Raw genomic sequence first — 22,796 nt, forward strand, 5'->3', positions numbered from 1 at the left:
TTGTTTCTACCCGGAGACGCCCATGAGAGACCTAGTTGGGGGGCTGGTCATGCAGGCACACTCTGCCTAGCATGTATTAATATTTAAGACTCTCAGATGGGAAAAAAATGTGTTCAGCATAAAGCATATGGTTTGCATAGTCTGGGCAGAGTGACCTTTCATTTGTTAACTCCTGACTGGGGGCCAAGTTTCCACGTGCCACTCAAGGACGAGTCCTTCCAATCAGGCCTTTCTAAAGATGAGCATCTCAGATCTGCTATGATTAGTCTTGTCTGCACATGAAGTAACCCCTTAAAGATTTAATTCTGATTCCTGGAGAGGTAGATGCTGACCTTCAGTGCTCTCACTGGATATCTCAGTATTTCTTACTTTGGAGTACCAGTACATCTAGCCTTCTCACCCATGTTACTCCCGATACCTTTTTACATGAAGCCTAGAAAATACTAAGCACTTAAAAACAGTGCTTAGCAAAGAAAATGTAAATAATTCCTGTTGGCTCAGATGGTAAAGAATCTGCCTGCAATATAGGAGACCCGGCTTCAATCCCTGGGTCAGAAAGATCCCCAGGAGAAGGGAATGGCTGCCCACTCCAGATTTCTTGCCTGGAGAATTCCATAGACAGAGGAGCCCGTCAGGCTGCAGTCCATAGGGTCACAGAGTTGGGCGCGACTGAGCACCTAACGTCACTACTAAGTCCCTTTACTTTAAAGTTTAACTTTGTCTGTATAGTTCATCCCCTTTCTCTTCTGAACAATTTATCCCTAATATTAAATAAGGCTGGATAAATATATGTCCATGCGTCAGGTGGAAAGGAGGCTGGCCGAGCTCTGGTGCCCTCAAGCGGGGAGTTGGAAGTAAGGAAGGATTTCACAGGGTGGGAGAACTTTTACAAAATGTTGGAGCCCAACTGTGATGAGGTATTCCGATGGAGAGGTAACCTGGCATGTAGCGTCCCAGCCTAGAGGGGAGACTAGGGCAGCCAGGCCAGGGGGGGAGCGGTGGGGGTGTGTGTGGGCAGGGTCCACTTGGGGCAGGGGTAGAGGGGACCACATGCGCGGGGTGGGGGTAGGCAGTGGGAGCAGTGTCTGGTAGAAACTATTGGAAGATAAATGGGGAAGAGTGGCAGAAAAGCATGATTAGCTCCATGAAGGACTATCAATAAAACAAATGAACATACCTAGGATAATGAGAGATAGGACTCATTGTCAGAGAAAGGCACTCCAACCATGGAAAGGAAGATAACAAGAAAGCTGGGTTAAGAGTTCAGAATGAACTCGTGTTTTTTAAGCTGGAGAGAGACAGAGGGAGAAAGATTTACATGTATATATTTACATGAGAATCTTAAATACTTTTAAATGTTCTTTAACCAAATAGTCCACTGATTATTTTGATAAAAACACACTCCTCTGTTAGGGAGAGAGAAGTTATTAAGGAAATAGAATATGAGTGTCAGTGAAATGTATTAGGGCTCTTGATCACTAATAGGTTCTTAAAGTGTTTTATTTTCCCTCTTTCAAGAGTAACTCGCTGCATCTAAGAGAACTAGAAGTGAAATTAGAGACTTGGAAGAGATATTAGTGTCCAAATGTTTAATATCAAAAAATAAACTTGTAGAACCAGAACCATAAACTTGGGTGTTCCATTAAGTCACATTATCTTCTGCATATAAAGCTTACTAGGTCATCTGTCTGAACACACCTGTGGGGAGGGTAGCTTCTTTCCCTGAATAAGTTTTCCTTCCCTGTTTTTCATATTTATTCTCCCAATCACCGGTCTCAGTTGGCGGCACATATCTTTTTCTCCTTAGTTTTCCATGTTCAACATTCAAATAATCATATATGTGCTACAATTTTTTTTCTCATAATTTGTCTTACATCCACCCTTCACTTACTTTTTATTGTGTACTTTATTTGGAATAGCTAGGGTATTTTTTTTTCTGTTGGTCGTTTCTAACTTTCTCCTGCATGTAGCTATAATGAAATAAACATATTTGTTATTTTCTCCTTAAAAGAGTCATAGAACTAGACACAGTCAAAAAGTGTTGAAAAATCTTTTCAAACTCCTTTCTCCTCTAACTTTGCAATTTCTTTTCCATGCAGGCAATATCTGCTCCCCCCACAGTAACTTCATCTCTCATCATGCATTATCCAAACATTTTCATATTTCATGTTTTAAATGTGTTTATATGTCATAAAATATGTTTTAAATATTTACGTAATTCTTCATGCCTCTTTCTTACCATGAAATCTTTTGCTAGGGTAGAAAGCTAAGCTTTCCAAAATGCACTATCTGGAGTAGAATTCATATTTCCCAAAAAAATAATACTGAAAATTAGACATCTATAGATGAAAACATAAAAGGCGATTACTTTATAAAGTATTCCAAGCTTGCCACCCTCCCCAAATCTATATGCACAGAACTCTTTAAAGTCAGTAGGAGTTCTGCCCCAACAAAGGCTTCATGCAAGGGGAAAAAAAAAGAATTTAAACATAAATAAGTAGAACAAACTTTAATAAACTCTCTCAATAAGTGTTTACCTGAGGGACTGGAACAGCTGCAATGTAGAAACCTGTTTAATAACCCTCTGTTAAATAGTCTTCTTTATTTAAATTAAAATCCAATGCAGGCTAAGTTGTAAACAAACAATATTTACATAATATCAATTTCTAAAAGTAGGGTAATATAGGGATCTTCTATTAACCAAATTTTTAAAAATATTGTATTGTTCTGCTTTTCTTTTCATTCTAATATTTTGAATGATTTATTAAAGCCAACTCCATAATTGTATATAGAAATAACAAAGCAAATATACTTTGTGTAGCAAAGTGGCTTGCTGGAGCATATCAAGTAGTTTTAAAGAAAGTAAACAAATTAATTGCCAATTTTCTCACAGAATGTGGTTTCTTAAATGATGAAAACCTTATAAGACTTCTTTAAGATTTTCAACAGCCATGAAATACTGAAGACTAATTTATCTTCTTTGCCAATGTTAGTAACATATGCAAGAATTTAGTTTTCTCCAGTTTCAGAAAAATGAGGCTTTTGTTTTTCCGGAAACTTCACTGCTTCTTTCTCATTTGTAGTCACAATTCTCAGTTTATGGCACTGGAATTATTCCATAGCAATTAATCCAAAGTTATAAATATGATAATGAGTCCAAGAAGTAAATTTATAGGTTCCTTCTTATTTTCCCTCTTTTCCCATCTTTAACAAACAGTTTCTTAGAATAAAATACTTAGGGAACATATTCTGAAGTGAAACTAACAAGCAAGGTTATGTTTGAATTGAAAGAGATTTCCATGCTCTTCTTTTTCATCCCAGATATCAAACTTCACCTGAGGGCAGGCTGATCTTGAACAGCTGGGGTCATGCTAATGTCCAAGTTGGTGTCTTGCATATCTTAAGTGACCTGTAATAACACCGTGTTAAAACTGATTTTTCCCCTCTAATTTGTTCTCTGCTTCTTCAATCATAGGAACAACGTGTGCATCACCATTCATGAGATCATGAATATTTTAACAACAAGAGTATATTCTGTATATTAAAACAACACTGTGTTCCTTCTTAATGACGGCCATCCCATGAGGCAGAATTGAAGCTGTAATATGAGGGTTAGATTTTGTATATCTATCTTCAAAATTTGCTACCTTTTTGGAGTTCCAATTACATGGAATGTGACGGAGTCTCAGGGCAGCACTGCAGGAACTTGGAAAGTCTAGTCCATTTTTATCAGATAAAATATATTTAAGATTTTCCGTATATGAGGAATAAAGCTTCTGAAATGGGTTATTTTTAATGGGAGATGTTCAAAGTCTAAAACCTAAAAAGGGGACAATCCTTTGAAAAGGACTTTGAAAAGGACTTTGATGGTACTAATAAAGGGGAATAGAAGTTAAGCTCAGGTTGCCAACTTATCTTTTTAATAGTGTTCCAAAAAAAGGCACAGGGTCATTGCCCTTTCCTTGATGACCATATTCTGGGGACACTGTGAGGTATTTGAAATCTCAAGCATGTTTTAGACATTTAACTAGCTTCACCTGTGCTGTGACTTTCTCATGTCCCCTGTATCTTAGTAGCTTGTCAGGTTTTATTTCTCTGAGGAATAAAGGCCAGAGAGAGAGAGAGAGAGAGAGAGAGAGAGAGTTAAAAAGAGAGAGTGCTTTTGTGTATCTTCCACTGAATCAAGAATCCGAACAAAATTATCATTGGAAAAGTACCTGTGCTAAACACAAAATAATATGGAACCCAGAAAATTAATACAAATAAACTACGTATTTTATATGGAATCATAATTTTTGTGAAACATTTGTAATTTCTGATCAAATGTTTGAAGGTAAAACATTGATTTTTTTCTTAATATTTAACACTAAAACAAATGCTGCTTTAAGAAAAATAATTGATATGTGAAATTTGACGTTGCTAGACTTTAAGATCTAACTCACAAAATTTCAATTACGGGCTAAAGGTTTTGCTTATTTTTCCTGTTTATTTAATTTCTTTCTTAATTCAGGACTTTTTTTTTTCTAACAGGAGTATACTATATTAAAATAATCTAATACAGGGTTATTTGGAAATGGGTAAAAGTGGTCAGAAGGTACAGACTTCCAGTTATAAGATAAATAAGTTCTGGGATATAATGTAAAGCATGGTGACCACAGTTAATAATACTGTAACATATATTTAAAAGTTGCAACAACACAAATATTGTATATTTGAGAGCTACCAGAACAAGAAAATAACAAAAACAAAAACACTGTAACAACATGTGGTGATGGACACAAACTAAATTTAAAATTTTATTGTGGAGATAATTTTACAATATATACATACAGCATATTATATATATCAATCAGTGTGTACATCTAAAACTAATACAATATGTATGTCGATCATATGTCAGCAAAACCATTGCATGCTCAGTCATTTCAGTCACATCCGACTCTTTGCGACCGTATGGACTGTGGTCCACCAGGCTTCTCTGTCCATGGAATTCTCCAGGCAAGAATACTGGAGTGGGTTGCCATTACCTTCTCCAGAGGATCTTCCCGATGCAGGGATCGAACCCGGGTCTCCTGCATTGCAGGCAGATTCTTTACCATCGAGCTACCCGGGAAACAAAACATTAAAATAACCGAATACAAACTCTTACAACGGGTTGTCAGAGAAGAGGTTATAAGAATGTAGTTAGATATACTAATCTAGATATTAAAATTTATGGAACATCTGTGGAAGGTTAGCATAACTGGTTAAAATATGGGATGAACAGATGCTCCCCTTCTTCATGGTCACAGACAGATTTCCTGCCCTGGCCAGAGACCTCCCAGAGATGTGCCATGAGTAAGGTAGTATGTATCTGTCTGTGCAAATTCATTGTCAGTATGAAAACAACAAACTGGCAAAGAGAATTAATTATTGCAGATATTGTTGTGTTTATAGACTTAAAGGAATATGTGATTTAGGCTTAGAAGACCTGGAAAGGAAAACTGTGATTCAGATGTAGAATATAATCTTTGAAAATCTTGAGTTTTCTTTTTGGTTAAAATAAATATAAGAATAACAAGCGCTTTTAAGAGCAGGAATAGAAGGAACATACCTCAACATAATAAAAGCTATGTATGATAAACCCACAGCAAGCATCACCCTCAATGGTGAAAAATTGAAAGCATTTCCCCTGAAATCAGGAACAAGACAAGGGTGCCCACTCTCACCACTACTATTCAACATAGTGTTGGAAGTTCTGGCCACAGCAATCAGAGCAGAAAAAGAAGTAAAAGGAATCCAGATAGGAAAAGAAGAAGTGAAACTCTCACTATTTGCAGATGACATGATCCTCTACATAGAAAACCCTAAAGACTCTACCAGAAAATTACTAGAGCTAATCAATGAATATAGTAAAGTTGCAGGATGTAAAATTAACACACAGAAATCCATGGCATTCCTATATACTAACAATGAAAAAACAGAAAGAGAAATTAAGGAAACAATACCATTCACCATTGCAACAAAAAGGATAAAATACTTAGGAGTATATCTACCTAAAGAAACAAAAGACCTATACATAGAAAACTATAAAACACTGATGAAAGAAATCAAAGAGGACACAAGCAGATGGAGAAACATACCATGTTCATGGATTGGAAGAATCAATATTGTCAAAATGGCTATTCTACCCAAAGCAGTCTATAGATTCAATGCAATCCCTATCAAGCTACCAACGGTATTTTTCACAGAACTAGACCAAAGAATTTCACAATTCGTATGGAAATACAAAAAACCTCGAATAGCCAAAGTAATCTTGAGAAAGAAGAATGGAACTGGAGGAATCAACCTGCCTGACTTCAGACTCTACTACAAAGCCACAGTCATCAAGACAGTATGGTACTGGCACAAAGACAGAAATATAGATCAATGGAACAGAATAGAAAGCCCAGAGATAAATCCACGAACCTATGGACACCTTATCTTTGACAAAGGAGGCAAGGATATACAATGGAAAAAAGACAACCTCTTTAACAAGTGGTGCTGGGAAAACTGGTCAACCACTTGTAAAAGAATGAAACTAGAACACTTTCTAACACCATACACCAAAATAAACTCAAAATGGATTAAAGATCTAAATGTAAGACCAGAAACTATAAAACTCCTAGAGGAGAACATAGGCAAAACACTCTCCGACATAAATCACAGCAAGATCCTCTATGACCCACCTCCCAGAATATTGGAAATAAAAGCAAAACTAAACAAATGGGACCTAATGAAACTTAAAAGCTTTTGCACTACAAAGGAAACTATAAGTAAGGTGAAAAGACAGCCCTCAGATTGGGAGAAAATAATAGCAAATGAAGAAACAGACAAAGGATTAATGTCAAAAATATACAAGCAACTCCTGAAGCTCAATTCCAGAAAAATAAATGACCCAATCAAAAAATGGGCCAAAGAACTAAACAGACATTTCTCCAAAGAAGACATACAGATGGCTAACAAACACATGAAAAGATGCTCAACATCACTCATTATTAGAGAAATGCAAATCAAAACCACAATGAGGTACCATTACACGCCAGTCAGGATGGCTGCTATCCAAAAGTCTACAAGCAATAAATGCTGGAGAGGGTGTGGAGGAAAGGGAACCCTCTTACACTGTTGGTGGGAATGCAAACTAGTACAGCCGCTATGGAAAACAGTGTGGAGATTTCTTAAAAAACTGGAAATAGAACTGCCATATGACCCAGCAATCCCACTTCTGGGCATACACACTGAGGAAACCAGATCTGAAAGAGACACGTGCACCCCAATGTTCATCGCAGCACTGTTTATAATAGCCAGGACATGGAAGCAACCTAGATGCCCATCAGCAGATGAATGGATAAGGAAGCTGTGGTACATATACACCATGGAATATTACTCAGCCATTAAAAAGAATTCATTTGAACCAGTCCTAATGAGATGGATGAAGCTGGAGCCCCTTATACAGAGTGAAGTAAGCCAGAAAAGATAAATAACATTACAGCATACTAACACATATATATGGAATTTAGAAAGGTGGTAACGATAACCCTATATGCAAAACAGAAAGAGACACAGAAATACAGAACAGACTTTTGAACTCTGTGGGAGAAGGTGAGGGTGGGATGTTTCAAAAGAACAGCATGTATACTATCTATGGTGAAACAGATCACCAGCCCAGGTGGGATGCATGAGACAAGTGCTCCAGCCTGGTGCACTGGGAGGACCCGGGGGAATCGGGTGGAGAGGGAGGTGGGAGCGGGGATCGGGATGGGGAATACATGTAAATCCATGGCTGATTCAAATCAATGTATGACAAAACCCACTGGAATGTTGTGAAGTGATTGGCCTCCAACTAATAAAAAAAGAAAAAAAAAAGAAAAAAGAAAAAAAAAAAGAGTCAAATACAGTATGTACATTGAGAAAGCATTTTTTTTTTTAATAGCCATACACATTTGTCTCACTGTTAATTTGTTTTCCATTGTACATCTTGGTATTAGGTCAGCTTGATTCTCTGACACTTTTAGAGAGTTATAATAATCTATGGGCTTCCCTGATAGCTCAGTTGGTAAAGAATCTGCCTGCAATGCAGGAGACCCCTGTTTGATTCCTGGGTGGGGAAGATCCACTGGAGAAGGGATAGGCTACCCACTCCAGTATTCTTGGGCTTCCCTTGTGGCTCAGCTGGTAAAGAATCCGCCTGCAGTGCGGGAGACCTGGGTTCGATCTCTGGGTTGGGAAGATCCCCTGGAGAATGGAAAGGCTACCCACTCCAGTATTCTGACCTGGAGAATTCCAAATGGGGTTGGAAAGAGTCGGACACAACTGAGCGACTTTCACTTCACTTCATAATAATATACAATGGAAAAAAGTACATATTAACTCTCTACTACTCATTCATTCACTCAATGAACATTGAGTGTATTTCTACTGTGTGCCAAGTTCAATGGAAGATACAGAGGATACAGAGAGAAAAGACTTCCCTTAAAGAAGTTACAGTCGAGTGGCTAAGGACAAAATGGAAAGACGCAGACCTTAGCTAAGCTATTACTGCCTTTGACGAGACTTGAGGTGGACCTCATTTTGAAGAGATTAGGAAACAGTGGCTGGAGGATGTGACTCTCGAGGTGAGTACTTGAGACATGGGAAAGAGATTCATGAATTAAGACGCAAAATCAAGATAAAATACACCCAAGTGTGAAAACTAAAAACAGCTGAGCAAGACCGTGACTAAGCTAATATTAAGATAGCATGAGATGAGGCTTAGCAGTAGAAGAAGTTGAGACCTTGAAGGGTTATATTCTCTGCTAAGGTCTGATTACTGAAAAAGATGGAAGACTATTGAAAGGGGTTGTGACATGATTATAAGTGCATTAAAAAAAAAAAAAAAAAACACTAAATAGAAGACACACAGACTGCAAAGGAAGAAATAATATTGACCCTATCTTCAGGTAACATGATTGTCCACATAGAAAACCCATGAACTAATAAGGAAGTGAAACAAAATTGCAGCTATAGATCAATTCACACTAACCAACTGCATTTCTACATACTAACAATGAACATATAGAAACTGAAATTTAAAAAATATACAATACTATTTACAATTGCTCCAAAGAAAACTAAATATTTAGTTATACACATAATAAAACATCTACAGGATCTGAAAATGCTGATGAAAGAAACTGAAAATAAGAGACCTAAATAAACAGAGAGACATACTGTATTCAAAGATTGAAAGACTTAACATGGTAAACATGGCCATTCTATTAAATTGATTTATAGTTATAATGCAACACCTATTAAAATCCCAGAAAAGTGTTCTGTAAACTTAGACAAGTTAATTCTGAAATTTATATAGAAAAACAAGGACCTGGCATAACTAAATCAATTTTGCAAACGTATAATTAAGTGGAAGGAATAACCTTACTTGACATTAAGAGTTATGATACAGCTATGGTAATCAGGAAAGGGCGGTGTTAGTGAGGGGATAACACATACCAGTGGAACAAAATAGAGAACCTGAAAATGAACCACAAAAATATACCCAACTGATTTCTGACAAAATAGCAAGAGCAATTTGATGCAGGAAAGATACGTTTTCAGGAAATGGTGTTGAATATGGACCTCTGCTCAATATTATGTGGCAGCCTGGAAGGGAGGGGAGTTTGGGGGAGAATGGACACATGTACATGTATGGTTGGGTCACTTTGTTGTTCACCTGAAACTGTCACAATATTGTTAATCTGCTATACCCTGATACAAAATAAAAGGTTAAGAAATTAAAAAAGAAATGTTGAAGCAATGAACTATTCATAGGCAAAAAAAAAAAAAAATCTTGCCCTTACACATAAAATTGACTCAAAAATAGGTGGACTTACATTTAAAGTGTAAGACTATAAAACATTTGGAAAAATATGAGAACATCTTTAGAAACCAGGTGTCAAGTTTAACAATAATAATAATTTAAAAACCCATAAAAATAGAAAAAATCATTTATACTGTTCACTCTGTTTTTATGTATATTCACAATTTTCCATAATCAGATTTTGCTTGCTTTATAAAAAGGAAAATTTGATAAATTGGACTTCAATAGAATTAAAAAAAATTTTGCTTTGGAAAACATCTTTGAGGAGGATGAGAAGACAAGCTATGGATTAGGAGAAAATATTTGCTGACAACATATCTGACAAAGAACAATTATTAGAATAGATAAAGAGCTCTCCTAAGTCAATAAAAAAAAAAAGACACCAAAACAAACAAGCAATCCAATTAAAAAATGGACCAAAAAAAGGAACATACATCTTGCTGAAGAATATACAGATGGAAAATATGCACATAAAAATATGTTCAACAAAATTAGTCATTAGAGAAATGCAAATTAAAACTACAATCAGATATCATTACACAATGTCAGAATAGCTAAAAGAAAAAATAGTGATTATGCCAAATATCAGTGAGGATGCTGAGAAACCTTACTGGTGGTGTATAAAATGACACAGTCACTCTGAAAAGATTATGGAAGCTTCTCACAAAACTAAACATATACCTATCACAGAACCCAGCAATTGCACTCTTGGTTTCCCAGAGAAATGAAAACTTATGTTCACACAATGAATTGTACATCAATGTTCATAACAGCTTTATTCATAAGAACCAAAACCCAGATGGTGCTAATGGTAAAGAACCTGCTTGCCAATGCAGGAGACCTAAGAGACACGGGTTCGATCCCTGGGTCTGGAAGATCCCCCGGAGAACAGCATGGCAACCCACTCCAGTATTCATGCCTGGAGAATCCTATGGACAGAGGAGCCTGGTGGGCTATAGTTCATGGGGTGGCAAAGACTCAGATATGACTGAAGCAACTCAGCACGCATGTCCTTGACCCAAATGTCCTCCAGTAGGTGAATGTTTAATCAAAGTGTGACACTAGTCAGCAATAAAATGGAATGAGCTATTGATACATGAAGCAACCTGGACGGATCTCAACATAACTGGACTGGGTCAAAAAAGACAATCTCAAAAGTTTACATATTGCACGATTTCCTTCATACAGGATAAAACTGTATGGACCTAACAGAAGCAAAAGATATTTAGAAGAGGTGACAAGAATACAGAGAACTATTCAGAAAAGATCTTAATGACCCAGATAACCATGATGGCATGATCACTCACCAAGAGCCAGACATCTTGGGAGTGTGAAGTCAAGTTGGCCTTGGGAAGCATCACCATGAACAAAGCTAGTGGAGGTGATGGAATTCCAGTTGAGCTATTTCAAATCCTGAAAGATGATGCTGTGAAAGTGCTGCACTCAATATGCCAGCAAATTTGGAAAACTCAGCCGTGGCCACAGGACTAGAAAAGATGTTTTCATTCTAATCCCAAAGAAAGGCAATGCCAAAGAATGTTCAAACTACTGCACAATTGCACTCATCTCACATGCTAGTAAAGTAATGCTCAAAATTCTCCAAGCTAGGCTTCAACAGTATGTAAACTTTGAACTTCCAGATGTACAAGCTGAATTTAGAAAAGAGATCAAATTGCCAACATCCATTGGATCACAGAAAAAACAAGAGAATTCCAGAAAAACATCTACTTCTGCTTCATTGATTACGCTAAAGCCTTCAACTGTGTGGCTCAAAACAAACTGTGGAAAATTCTTAAAGAGATGGGAATACCAGACCACCTTACCTGCCTCCTGCAAAACCTGTATGCAGGTCAAGAAGCAACATATTGAACTGGACATGGAAAAACGGACTAGTTCCAAATTTGAAAAGGAGTACGTTAAGGCTATATAATGTCACCCTGCTTATTTAACTTACATGCAGAGTACATCATGTGAAATGCCAGGCTTTGTGAAGCACAATATTGTTGGGAGAAATATCAATAACCTCAGATATGCAGATGACACCACCCTTATGGCAGAAAGTGAAGACGAACTACAGAGCCTCTTGATGTAGGTGAAAGAGGAGAGTGAAAAAGCTGGTTTAAAACTCAACATTCTAAAAACTAAGATCACGGCATCTGATCCCATCACTTCATGGCAAATAGATGGGGAAACAATGGAATGAGTGAAAGACTTTATTTTCTTGGGCTCCAAAATCACTGCAGATGGTGATTGCAGCCATAAAATTAAAAGACACATGCTCCTTGGAAGAAAAGCTAAGACAAACCCAGATAGCACATTATAAAGCAGAGATGTTACATTGCTGACAAAGTCCATCTAGTCAAAGCTATACTTTTTCGAGTAGTCATGAATGGATATGAGAGTTGGACCATAAAGAAAGCTGAGTACCGAAGAATTGATGTTTTTGAACTGTGGTGTTGGAGAAGACTCTTGAGAGTCCCTTGGATTGCAAGATCAAACCAGTCAATCCTAAATGTAATCAATCCTGAATATTCATTGGAAGGACTGTTGCTGAAGCTGAAGCTCCAATACTTTGGCCACCTGATGTGAAGTGCCGACTCACTGGAAAAGAGCCTTGATTCTGGGAAAGGTTGAACAGGAGGAGAAGGGGACGACAGAGGATGAGATGGTTGGATGGTCTCACTGACTCAATGGCCATGAGTTTGAGCAAATTCTGGGAGATGGTGAAGGACAGTGAAGCCTGGCATGCTGCGGTCCATGGGGTCGCAGAGTCGGGCACGACTGAGCGACTAAACAACAACAGAGGATGATTAGGTTAGTGATTGACAAGAGATACGAATGGGGAGTGGAGATGGTTATGGCTGCGGTTGTGCAGGTCCTTGTAATGAAATCTTCCATATGTTTATTGTGATTGTGGTCACATAAACTTACACCTGTGGTAAAATTAGACAGAACTAAGTATAAACACATAAAAGTGAGTGTATGTAAAGCTGATGAAATCTAATACAGTCCATGAATCCTATCAATGTCAACTTCCTGGTTGTGAAATTGTACTATAATATGCAAGAGGTCAGTTTGGGGAGAAGCTATGTAATAGATATAAGGGAAACCTATCATTTCTTACAGCTGCATAAAAATCTATAATTATCTCAAAATAGTTTTACAAAATCAGTCAAGGTGAAGTATAGGGATAGAATGGTAATGAGGGTGGAATACACAAGGGTCATTGGATGAGTGTGTGTGATTTTAGGAGGGAAGTGCTGAAAAACGACATGAACTATGATGCCTGTCAGGTTTCTTTCTTGGACTTTACTCACCCAAGGAGAGAAAACGAGTAGCTGACTCAAGAAGAAAAGTGATGAATTCAATTTTGATTTCGCTGAGTTTATTTTCTGTCAGCCAAGCACAGTATGTAAAATGCAATATAAGAAGGAAAAACAGGAATTTCTGGAGAAGAGAAGAATATACAGTCTTTTGCTGGAATTTTTTATGTATACTCTTCACATAGCATTTCAACACATGAATGAATATTAAAATATCAGTAACCTGTATATCACGACAGGGGAATTTTTGAACTCAGATGCAAAAGTAAATATATAAAAGTATCTGTGGGGATCTCAAAAGATAGCTGAATAAAATGAACTGCATATCCATTATGCAATAAAATAAAAAGGAACTGAGTTACCCACTATATGTGCCAAGTTCTCCATCAATGTTCAGAAGTATTATTCTGCTTAATACTCATGATAGCCCTCAGAAGTTGTTTTGTTATCTATATTTTCTAAGCAGAGAAGTTAAGTCATTTGCCAAATGAAACAAAAGCCAATGAGTTACTTCTCAGGCTAGAATTTGAATCTAGATGTGTTTGACTTCTAAGCCCATAACTCTCCACTGTCTTAAGAAGCTTGTAGACAGTGAGGGAGAGCAGACCATAAAACCTTAAAAATTGCAGTTGTGTTTAGTTGCTCAATTGTATACTTCTCTTTGCGACCCCATGACTGTAGCCCACCAGGATCCTCTGTCCATGTGACTTCTTCAGGCAAGAAAACTGGAGCGGGTTGCCATGCCCTCCTTCTGGGGATCTTCCCAACCCAGGGATTGAACCCAGGTCTCCTGCATTGCAGGAGGAAAATTGCAGACTCCATATAATGGCTTATTTAGGGGTTTCGTTGGGTTAAACATATACATTTAGATTTGTAAGTTCAGTTTCCTACAGGGAAATTTTAAAGATTCTATTTAGGTCACTTGCCTCATCTCTACAGAGATGCTAGTTTGGCATCAATTGGTTATTCATGATTACCCATTCTCTGGATGCACCTGGCATGTCTGTCTTGGAAAGGGGTTAATTTTTGTACTAATCACTAAGTAGTCCTAACAACAACAGCCCCTTCTTTTGATTATTTTCCAGTTAACAGGTCAGATGATTGTTGTTTTTAGGTGTGCAGGCTATATAAATTCCTTAACAATCATCTTTCAGCTCAATTAAGGCAAGCAGAATAACAGCAGAGGTCTTCAGTTCTGTATTCGCAAATTTACATGCTATGTTAGCTCCGACTTCATTAACTACTAACTAGGGATACCCTAAGCCTCTACAGCCGTAAACAAGAAAACAAAACAAAACAATCTTTGCATCTCTACAGAAAACCCTGTGCACTGTAAGAGTTGTTTTTCTTCTTCTCTGGAGATTTTCTATATACTCTGTTGTTTAGTTCACAACTTTTCTTTGAGGTATTCTATTTCAAAATTTCAAGATTGACACATCATGCCTAAGATCTCCTGTGCTTGAAAGTTGATTCAATTTAAGACTATACATCACAGTCCAATTTACTTATTTCACAAATCAAGAACAGTCAAGCCAAATCTTGAAAAGGCAATTTTCAGGCAGAGACTGGGCGTCTCTCTTTAATCAACATGTATAAAGCTTCACTGTTTCCAAACACTTTTATTATTGTTATTACTCAGTAATATAGCTTTAATTTTGAAAGGCATTTCAAGGGAAACTCTCCACATTCCATCCCATATCCATCAAAATGCAGGCGCAGACGTGAGTAGTATACCTCCTAGAAATACTAAAAAGGTGGGTGGTGGGTGGATTTGAGGATATTAACGAGATCTGATGCTGTTGGGTCAGTTCATTTTGATTCTTCACCTTTCTAAAGCGTCCAAACCTGAGGGGTGGGTTTAACTTCTCTCTATTCACGCCACCTAGTGGTTATAAATGTTATATGTTTGGTTTTAAGGAAGATGCCTAAATGACTGGGGGGCGGGGTACACGAAAAACACAACGCTTGGCCGCGACAATTTCCTAGTCTCTCACATCACCTACCCCTCACAGGGACAGCTTTAACTACTTTAACCATTTCAGATGTGTGCGCAGAGAGGCGCAGAGAGAATGAAGGGGACGCAGACTCACGGAGACGCACGTCCTTTGACGCTGACATTTAGAAAAGGGTTCTAAATCCTTCCTGTCATTTGCAAAGGACGGGAAAAGGAGTTGTGGCGAGACCTGGACCGAGGTGACTGTCTGACTTTTCAGTAAGTTGGACAGATGACATATTAACTCCTGCAACGTTAACGTCTGGAGTGAACAAATAAAGAGGGGGAAAGCACTTAAAAATTCCGCCGCGGGGCTTTGCAGGTCTTGCTACCCAGTAGCCCTCAGAAGACAGCCAATTCCTGCGCGTTCCGCTCTGCTCACTCTCCTTCCCAGCTTCTCTCTCTCTCTCTCTCTCTCTTTTTTTTTCCCACGCTCGCTCGCCTTGAACCGGGACCCAGGCAGGCAGAAGCAAGGCGTCGGTCCCCTTGCTCCTCTCCTCCACCAAACCACCGCAGCCGAGCGCGTGAAGCTTCCCTTTGTTCAACGAGGCTCCGCTCTCCTCCCCAGCAGATCCACCTGGACGCTCTCCCTCGGTGACATTTTTGCGCCGGGGCCGGTGGGTGGCTGGGGTGGAGCGAGAGGAGCCCGAGGGGGCGGGGGCGGAGAAAGGTCAAGCCGAGGGAAAGGCAGGAGACGCCTTTCCTAACCTGCGTGGCGGGGCGGGCGGGCGGTTATTTATTTATTTTCTCCTTATTTATTGATCGCACGAGCAGAGCGGCGCGGGGAGCCCGGGGGAGATGCCGGACCACCCACTGGCGGGGAAGCAGCGAGCCGCCCTCCCGCGCCCCCGCGCTACTGAGCGCCCCTTGCCTCCGCGCTCCGGCGTTTGCCCGCGCGGGCCCCGGCCCCGCCGCGCCGCCGCCGCCCGCCCGGCCGCCCCGCAGCCCCGCCGCCCCGCCGCCCCGCGCCGCGCCGCTCCGGCCCCGGCCACCGCCGCGGCGCAGTAAGTTGGCAGCACCCAGTCCCCTCCGTTCCTGCCTCCCCCGCACCTTTTGAACTTGTTGCTGCTGCTCGGCTCGCCTGCGCCCGGCTTTTGGAAGGTGAAAAGGAGGAGGGAGGCACGGAGGGATGGGGGAAGGGGAAGAAGAGCTCGCTTGAGCTTTATTTATGCTCCCATCGGCGCGTCGGCTTAGGCTGCTCGCGAGCTGCTTTCTCGGGAGCCCTTTCCGGGTGCACGACGAGGAGAAAGTCTCTATGCAACTCAGCCCCGGCGCGCACTTTGCCAGGTATGTACCGCGGGCGAGGCGCGTTCCGCGCGGAAGCAGATGCTGCTGCCGCGGCAGCGGCGGCGCCTGCCAGCTCCCGGGCGCTGTAACTGTCACACCGTACCTGAGCTGAACTTGAAAAGAGAGTGAAGGGGCGATTGGGCGAGCGCTTTCGGCACAACCCGGGGGGTGCTCGTAGACGCGGGGAAGGAGGATCTATACTAACGCCCCCCCAGGCCGGCCCACCGCCCAGCACCTCCGTCTCTGCAAATATACGGCCCGAGGAGTCGAGGCGGCGACCGGACTCCCCAGGAGACGTGGGGGCAGCGGCTGTGACCGCATCTTGGAGGCTACTACAACAGGTCGCCTTTTTGAGACTCCTTTGGCGGGAAGGGCCACTTGGAAAAGGGAAGGTTTGAAAGAGCTGAAAGGGGGGGTGGAAGGGTTCCCTGATTCTTCAACAGAATACCACTCAGTGACTGTCCTTGTCTCTATCCTACACAACACATACTGACCCCACGTTATCCAGACTGTGTCGGGGAAGAAATCAGAGACACCTGTTTGAAATCAACGGCAGCATCTAAAGTCACCCGTGTACTTATTTGTGCCAGGGCTGGCCCGGTCCAACTGCTGGAAAGAGGTTTGGTTGGGTTCTGTTGGGGGTGATTGTTAGGACATTGTATTTTCCCCCTCCTGCTACTCCAAAAATATTACCTGTCTTTGAAGGAACTTGCCCTTCTGCGAACTGTGACCTCATCAGGAGCCCTCGGTTGAATAAGGCCGATAGTGGACCACGTGTCTCAGTAGTGTTTTCTTTGACGGGCGGAAGTGGGTGATTGTGGCTACATTGAGGGACCGACAGTAGACTTGACTGCCCTTCCGGCCTCTGCTTGAAGGAACCATGGCGGCGGGGGTAGCAGCGTGGCTGCCCTTTGCAAGGGCAGCGGCCATCGGGTGGATGCCTGTGGCCTCGGGGCCCATGCCAGCTCCCCCGAGGCAGGAGAGGAAAAGGACTCAAGATGCTCTCATTGTGCTGAACGTGAGTGGCACTCGTTTCCAGACGTGGCAGGACACCCTGGAACGTTACCCAGACACTCTGCTGGGCAGTTCAGAGAGGGACTTTTTCTACCATCCGGAGACTCAGCAGTATTTTTTTGACCGTGACCCAGACATCTTTCGCCACATCCTGAATTTCTACCGCACTGGGAAGCTCCACTACCCTCGCCATGAGTGCATCTCCGCTTATGATGAAGAATTGGCCTTCTTTGGCCTCATCCCAGAGATTATTGGCGACTGCTGTTACGAGGAGTACAAGGATCGCCGGCGAGAGAACGCCGAGCGTCTCCAGGACGATGCTGACACGGACAACGCCGGAGAGAGTGCGCTGCCCACCATGACCGCTCGGCAGAGGGTCTGGCGGGCCTTTGAGAACCCCCACACCAGCACCATGGCCCTGGTGTTCTACTATGTTACCGGGTTCTTCATTGCCGTCTCAGTCATCGCCAATGTGGTGGAAACAGTGCCATGTGGGTCCAGCCCGGGTCACATTAAAGAACTGCCCTGTGGGGAGCGGTACGCCGTGGCCTTCTTTTGCCTGGACACAGCCTGTGTCATGATCTTCACAGTGGAGTACTTGCTTCGCCTGGCGGCAGCTCCTAGCCGTTACCGCTTTGTGCGTAGCGTCATGAGTATCATCGACGTGGTGGCCATCCTACCGTATTACATTGGGCTGGTGATGACAGACAATGAGGATGTCAGTGGAGCCTTTGTCACGCTCCGCGTCTTCCGGGTCTTCCGGATCTTTAAGTTTTCCCGCCACTCGCAAGGCCTGCGCATCCTGGGGTATACGCTGAAAAGTTGTGCCTCAGAGCTGGGCTTCTTGCTCTTCTCGCTCACCATGGCTATCATCATCTTCGCTACAGTTATGTTCTACGCCGAGAAGGGGTCTTCGGCCAGCAAGTTCACCAGCATCCCTGCTGCTTTCTGGTACACCATCGTCACCATGACAACGCTAGGGTAGGTGCCCTCAAGGGAAATGGGATGGAGGTTAAATATGTGATTGTTGTGCAGATATTAAGTTTATATGCTTATTCAGAGCAAATAATCTTTCTCTTTCTTAAATGGTTTTAGGAAAATATTCTTTAAATGGTTTTGAAGAACTCTTTTGATCTATGAAATGAGTATGGTACAGTGATTGAAGTATTTAGGGAGTTGCTGGACAGTGTTGAATATTAATGCCTGAAAGTGATAAATACATAAAGTTTAGAATTCCTGAGCATAAAGATCATTAATATTATATGTATGAACATATAAAAATACAATGACAGTGAAAAACACAAAATTCGTGTCCAAGTAAAGGTATGAAAATACAAACTATGTATTGAAATGCCTAGAAAGTGCTTCAGTCATTAAAAAAAAAAAAGAAAAAAAGTGCTTCAGTGTATTGAAATGAAAAGTTTCCATGTATATTTGAAGTATTATTTTCATATGAATACTCTGGCATACACTTTCCCACTAAGAAATATAATTCTCATTTTACAACATTTTAAAACATAGATTATAGATATTATCAAAGGATTTTGTGATACATATGCACATATTCATCTATATGCATTTTCATCATGGCTGATAAGTTATGCAGTGTTTTAGAATATCAGAACTGAAACTGATCAACTCAACAAAATGCAGTGGAATGATATTTGCAACATATTTAAGATTTTAAGTTCATAGTTTCAAATAAAGAAGCAAATGACTTATCCACACATTTTTTAAGAAACTGCAGATCCCATCAGGCAATGGGCCCATGTCCACATAGAGGGCAAAGCAGTAGCTGATGAGATTGATGGTCACCAAGGGCTGGTTGTATTAGGGAATTTGGCATCTTGATTTCTTTCTAGAATTCTTTTCTTCATTATTTTATTTGGCATTAATGGTGCTTTGCAACCAAAGGGACATATTCTGAATTAATATTGTTCTTTAAAATAAAATTTAATCTAGAATTAAGATTTTTAGATGATTGAAGAAAGATATTACATTATTACTCATGTTAATTAAACTGCAGAAAAGTAGCAGCATTTATATGTTACAGACTACGGTAAAATAAAATAAGATCCTTTAACTTTTATGAGTTCTTAGATAAGCCAGGTAGTGATGTTAGTGCCATTCTTTCTTCAGCTGTTTGCTGCTTTTCTTGCATAATTAATCAGTTCAATAAGGATTTGGTAATGGCTGTAAGAAAAAAAGTTATTCCCAAGGCTGCTTTTTAAATTTTGTGTTTCATCCTAATTTAATTGCCTTCTTTAAATGACAGTGTGGTTAAAGTCAACTTGATTTTATTAGATATATTGTATTGAACAGAATTTCTCATGTTGTTCTATGGCTAACTAATGGAATATTTTAGATGTGAAGAATTTTTGGCTAAGTTAAGAAATTGTGGTAAAGTAAAATATAGTGACTTATGGTTTTGATTTAGTCTCACATATTTTTGAAGACCTACTGGTGGATTTGTAAAAATGAATCAGTGAAAATTCTATATCCAGTTGTTTGTATTTTCCTTTTATCGTGTTGGTAATTTTGGAACACATTTTGAAGAAGATGCAGAATACCTTAGCACTGTAGGTGCTTAGTTCTAACCAAGAGGTTTGTTGTGTTTATGTCATTTGAAGTCTTTATTAAGGGCAAATGGATAGTGTAAATTACTAGAAGAACTTCAGATGAGAAGTACACACGAATAAAAAGAGGACTCTATGTTAAGAGGAAATGAAAAAAGAAGTATTAAAAGGAAATATATTTTAAAAAATTAGGTGTCTCTGGAAGTGTTTTTCATGAAGTATCAGTAAGTCCTTTTAATATTATATGCCCTCTACCTGATTGAATATAGGCATTATTATAATGAATGTTGATGAGGTGCTAATTTCATCTGGCTGTAAAGTTCTAGTCCAGGTATGAGAAGTTAGTATTATTTTAAAGCTTCTTTTCTGAAATGACTTTCAAATTTTTATTTTGTTTTGAAATTTATTTTTGTTTTCAGGAAATGATGAGGAAATGTTAACCATTAATGACAATTTTTTGTTATATAAATAAAGTGCTCAGAAACCTCTACTTTTTTAAATGATTTGAGAAACTAAATCATAACACCTGAGTAAAATCTATGTGATTGTTTCAGTTTACAGGTTCTTTATGTTACTACATAAGAAAAGTTAAATAAACACACTTTCTCAGAACTTGGAAGCAAAAAGGGAGTCACTTTTTAGACTTAAGTTCCACTATAGTTGAAAATTTTAATTTTCAGGAAATTAAGGTAATTAATAATCCTGATGAAATATAGCACTCTAATTTTTAAGATGTAGAAATGTTGATGCAATCAAGATACAATCCATTTATTGGAGAACATATATGAACATTTAACAAAGCACATGCTTTATAATATAGCAAAGTTTCCTCAAAAAAAGTCTTCTGTTTCTCATCAAAATATATTTATAATGTATTATACTTTCCTGAAAAAATAGATTAAAAAAAACCTGCCTTTTTGGTGTCTTAACTGTGGTTGCATTGTGACTCAACAGCTTTATTAAGAGTAGAAAATATTCAACAAAGCCATTACTTGGATTTAATTTTTACGCTGTAGTCTTGTGTAATGAAGTGTAAGATTCAAACTTTTTGGAAAATATGCAGTAGTTGAAAGTAAAATCAATCTGTGCCTGATAGATGACCAGAAATTTCCCATTACAGTGAATGAGCTCTATTACGTGGCTATTATTTTTAATGGAGCTAATGTTCATCAATTAATGATAATAGAAGTGAAAGTGGAATCTTAGACAGTGGTTTTCGAAAGTTCAGTTCATACAAACATTATCTACAAGAATTTTGTACTTCAGGACTGGCAGAATTATCTGTTACCCTCTCAGGTCATTTTAGGCACTATTCAGGTGGTTTTTTGGTCTGAAGAAATGAGTGGGGTTTACTATTGTGTATTCAGCTAATCATTTTTGTACTCCCTGAAATAGCAAATATCTGATTATTCTATATTTTACCCATACTTATTATATAAGTAGTTAATTAATTTGCCAGTAAAATGGAAACTTTATAATTTTAAGCCTACCCACTTCCTATTAATTAAAGTTGGAAATATCAAAAACACAGTTTTCAAAACAAATGAAAGAATGTCAGAAAAGTTTTTTTTTTTTTTTTAAACAATGTTTAAATCGAATGGCCCTGTATGTCTCTTCCTCCATTCCATGGAGGAATTCCATGCTCTTTCGGAGCATACTTGGTGACCTCCATGGGGCCTTCATGACCTCTTTACTCTCCTCCCTCCCTCTTTTTCTGTAATGTAATCTTTAGTTATTACCCTAAGCTGCTTTGGGCAAGTAAGAACCTGGAACTCCTCTCTTGTCTTAATGACCTCTGGACAGTAACATACCATTGTTATTTTTCAGCGGGAACCAGGGATGGAACATCTCCTGCTTTGGTAGGTAGATTCTTTACCACTGCACCACCTGAAAAACCACACGCATAAATATTGCTAAGTGAAGGTTACTCAGTCATGTCTGACTATTTGCAACACCATGGATTGCAGCCTGCCAGGCTCCTTTGTCCATGGGATTCTGCAGGCAAGAATACTGGAGTGGGTAGCCATTTCCTTCTCCAGGGGATTTTCCCAATCTAGGGCTTGAACCCAGGTCTCCTGTTTGCAGGCAGATTCTTTGCCATCTGAGCCACCAGGGGAGCTCCTAATGTGTTAATCAAATATGTCTTTACAAGGTGCAGGGGAGGGTACCAAAATTTATATCTTTTGGTGAAGAGCCGTGCTGTGAGTAACATCCATTTTTACTTTGGCATACTACAACACAGTTTTACAAAGTTCTTTATAGATCATGTTACTTGAGAATTGAAAATGAATTTATAAAGAAATGTAGAAAATGTGATATATATTCCTCTTTTAGCATTATGGGCAACCAACTCTTAAGTGTGTACATTTTGTTCTAGTCACCATTTGAATTAGAGATAATATTTGACATGAGATATATTTTTTAAAATGTGTATTTCCCCATCTTTCTGCATTATTTTCTATGAGCATTTTCTTGGTTGTTAGACACAGGTATGTCAGGAAGAGATGATATATATATTTTGGGTGCAGCATCCTAGAAAAGGGATAATTTTCTAATTTTCAGTGGGTCTGATATGATATTTTTTCTTTTCAGGATTTCTTTTTAAAGTACAGATAGACTTGATCTTATATATATTTTATTTGTGTAGTCACTTCATTTAATTTTGATGTCATGCACTTTGTATTTGTGTAAACTTTCCTCCCAATTTTACTCATCTTTGAAAATGAATT

General features: G+C 39.4%; 1 protein-coding gene across 1 annotated transcript in view; it reads left to right on the forward strand.

The window, feature by feature from the left end:
- The first annotated feature begins 17,120 nt into the window (after nt 1-17,120).
- The window catches only part of KCND2 (potassium voltage-gated channel subfamily D member 2), a 548,213-nt gene continuing 542,537 nt past the window's right edge, over nt 17,121-22,796 (forward strand). Inside the window, exon 1 of the mRNA XM_061166386.1 lies at nt 17,121-18,472. Coding sequence (XP_061022369.1) covers nt 17,358-18,472 — 1,115 coding nt within the window. The 5' untranslated portion in view covers nt 17,121-17,357. The remainder of the gene's footprint in view (nt 18,473-22,796) is intronic.

The sequence above is a fragment of the Dama dama genome, chromosome 18 (assembly GCF_033118175.1).
Source record: "Dama dama isolate Ldn47 chromosome 18, ASM3311817v1, whole genome shotgun sequence".
Lineage (NCBI taxonomy): Eukaryota > Metazoa > Chordata > Mammalia > Artiodactyla > Cervidae > Dama > Dama dama.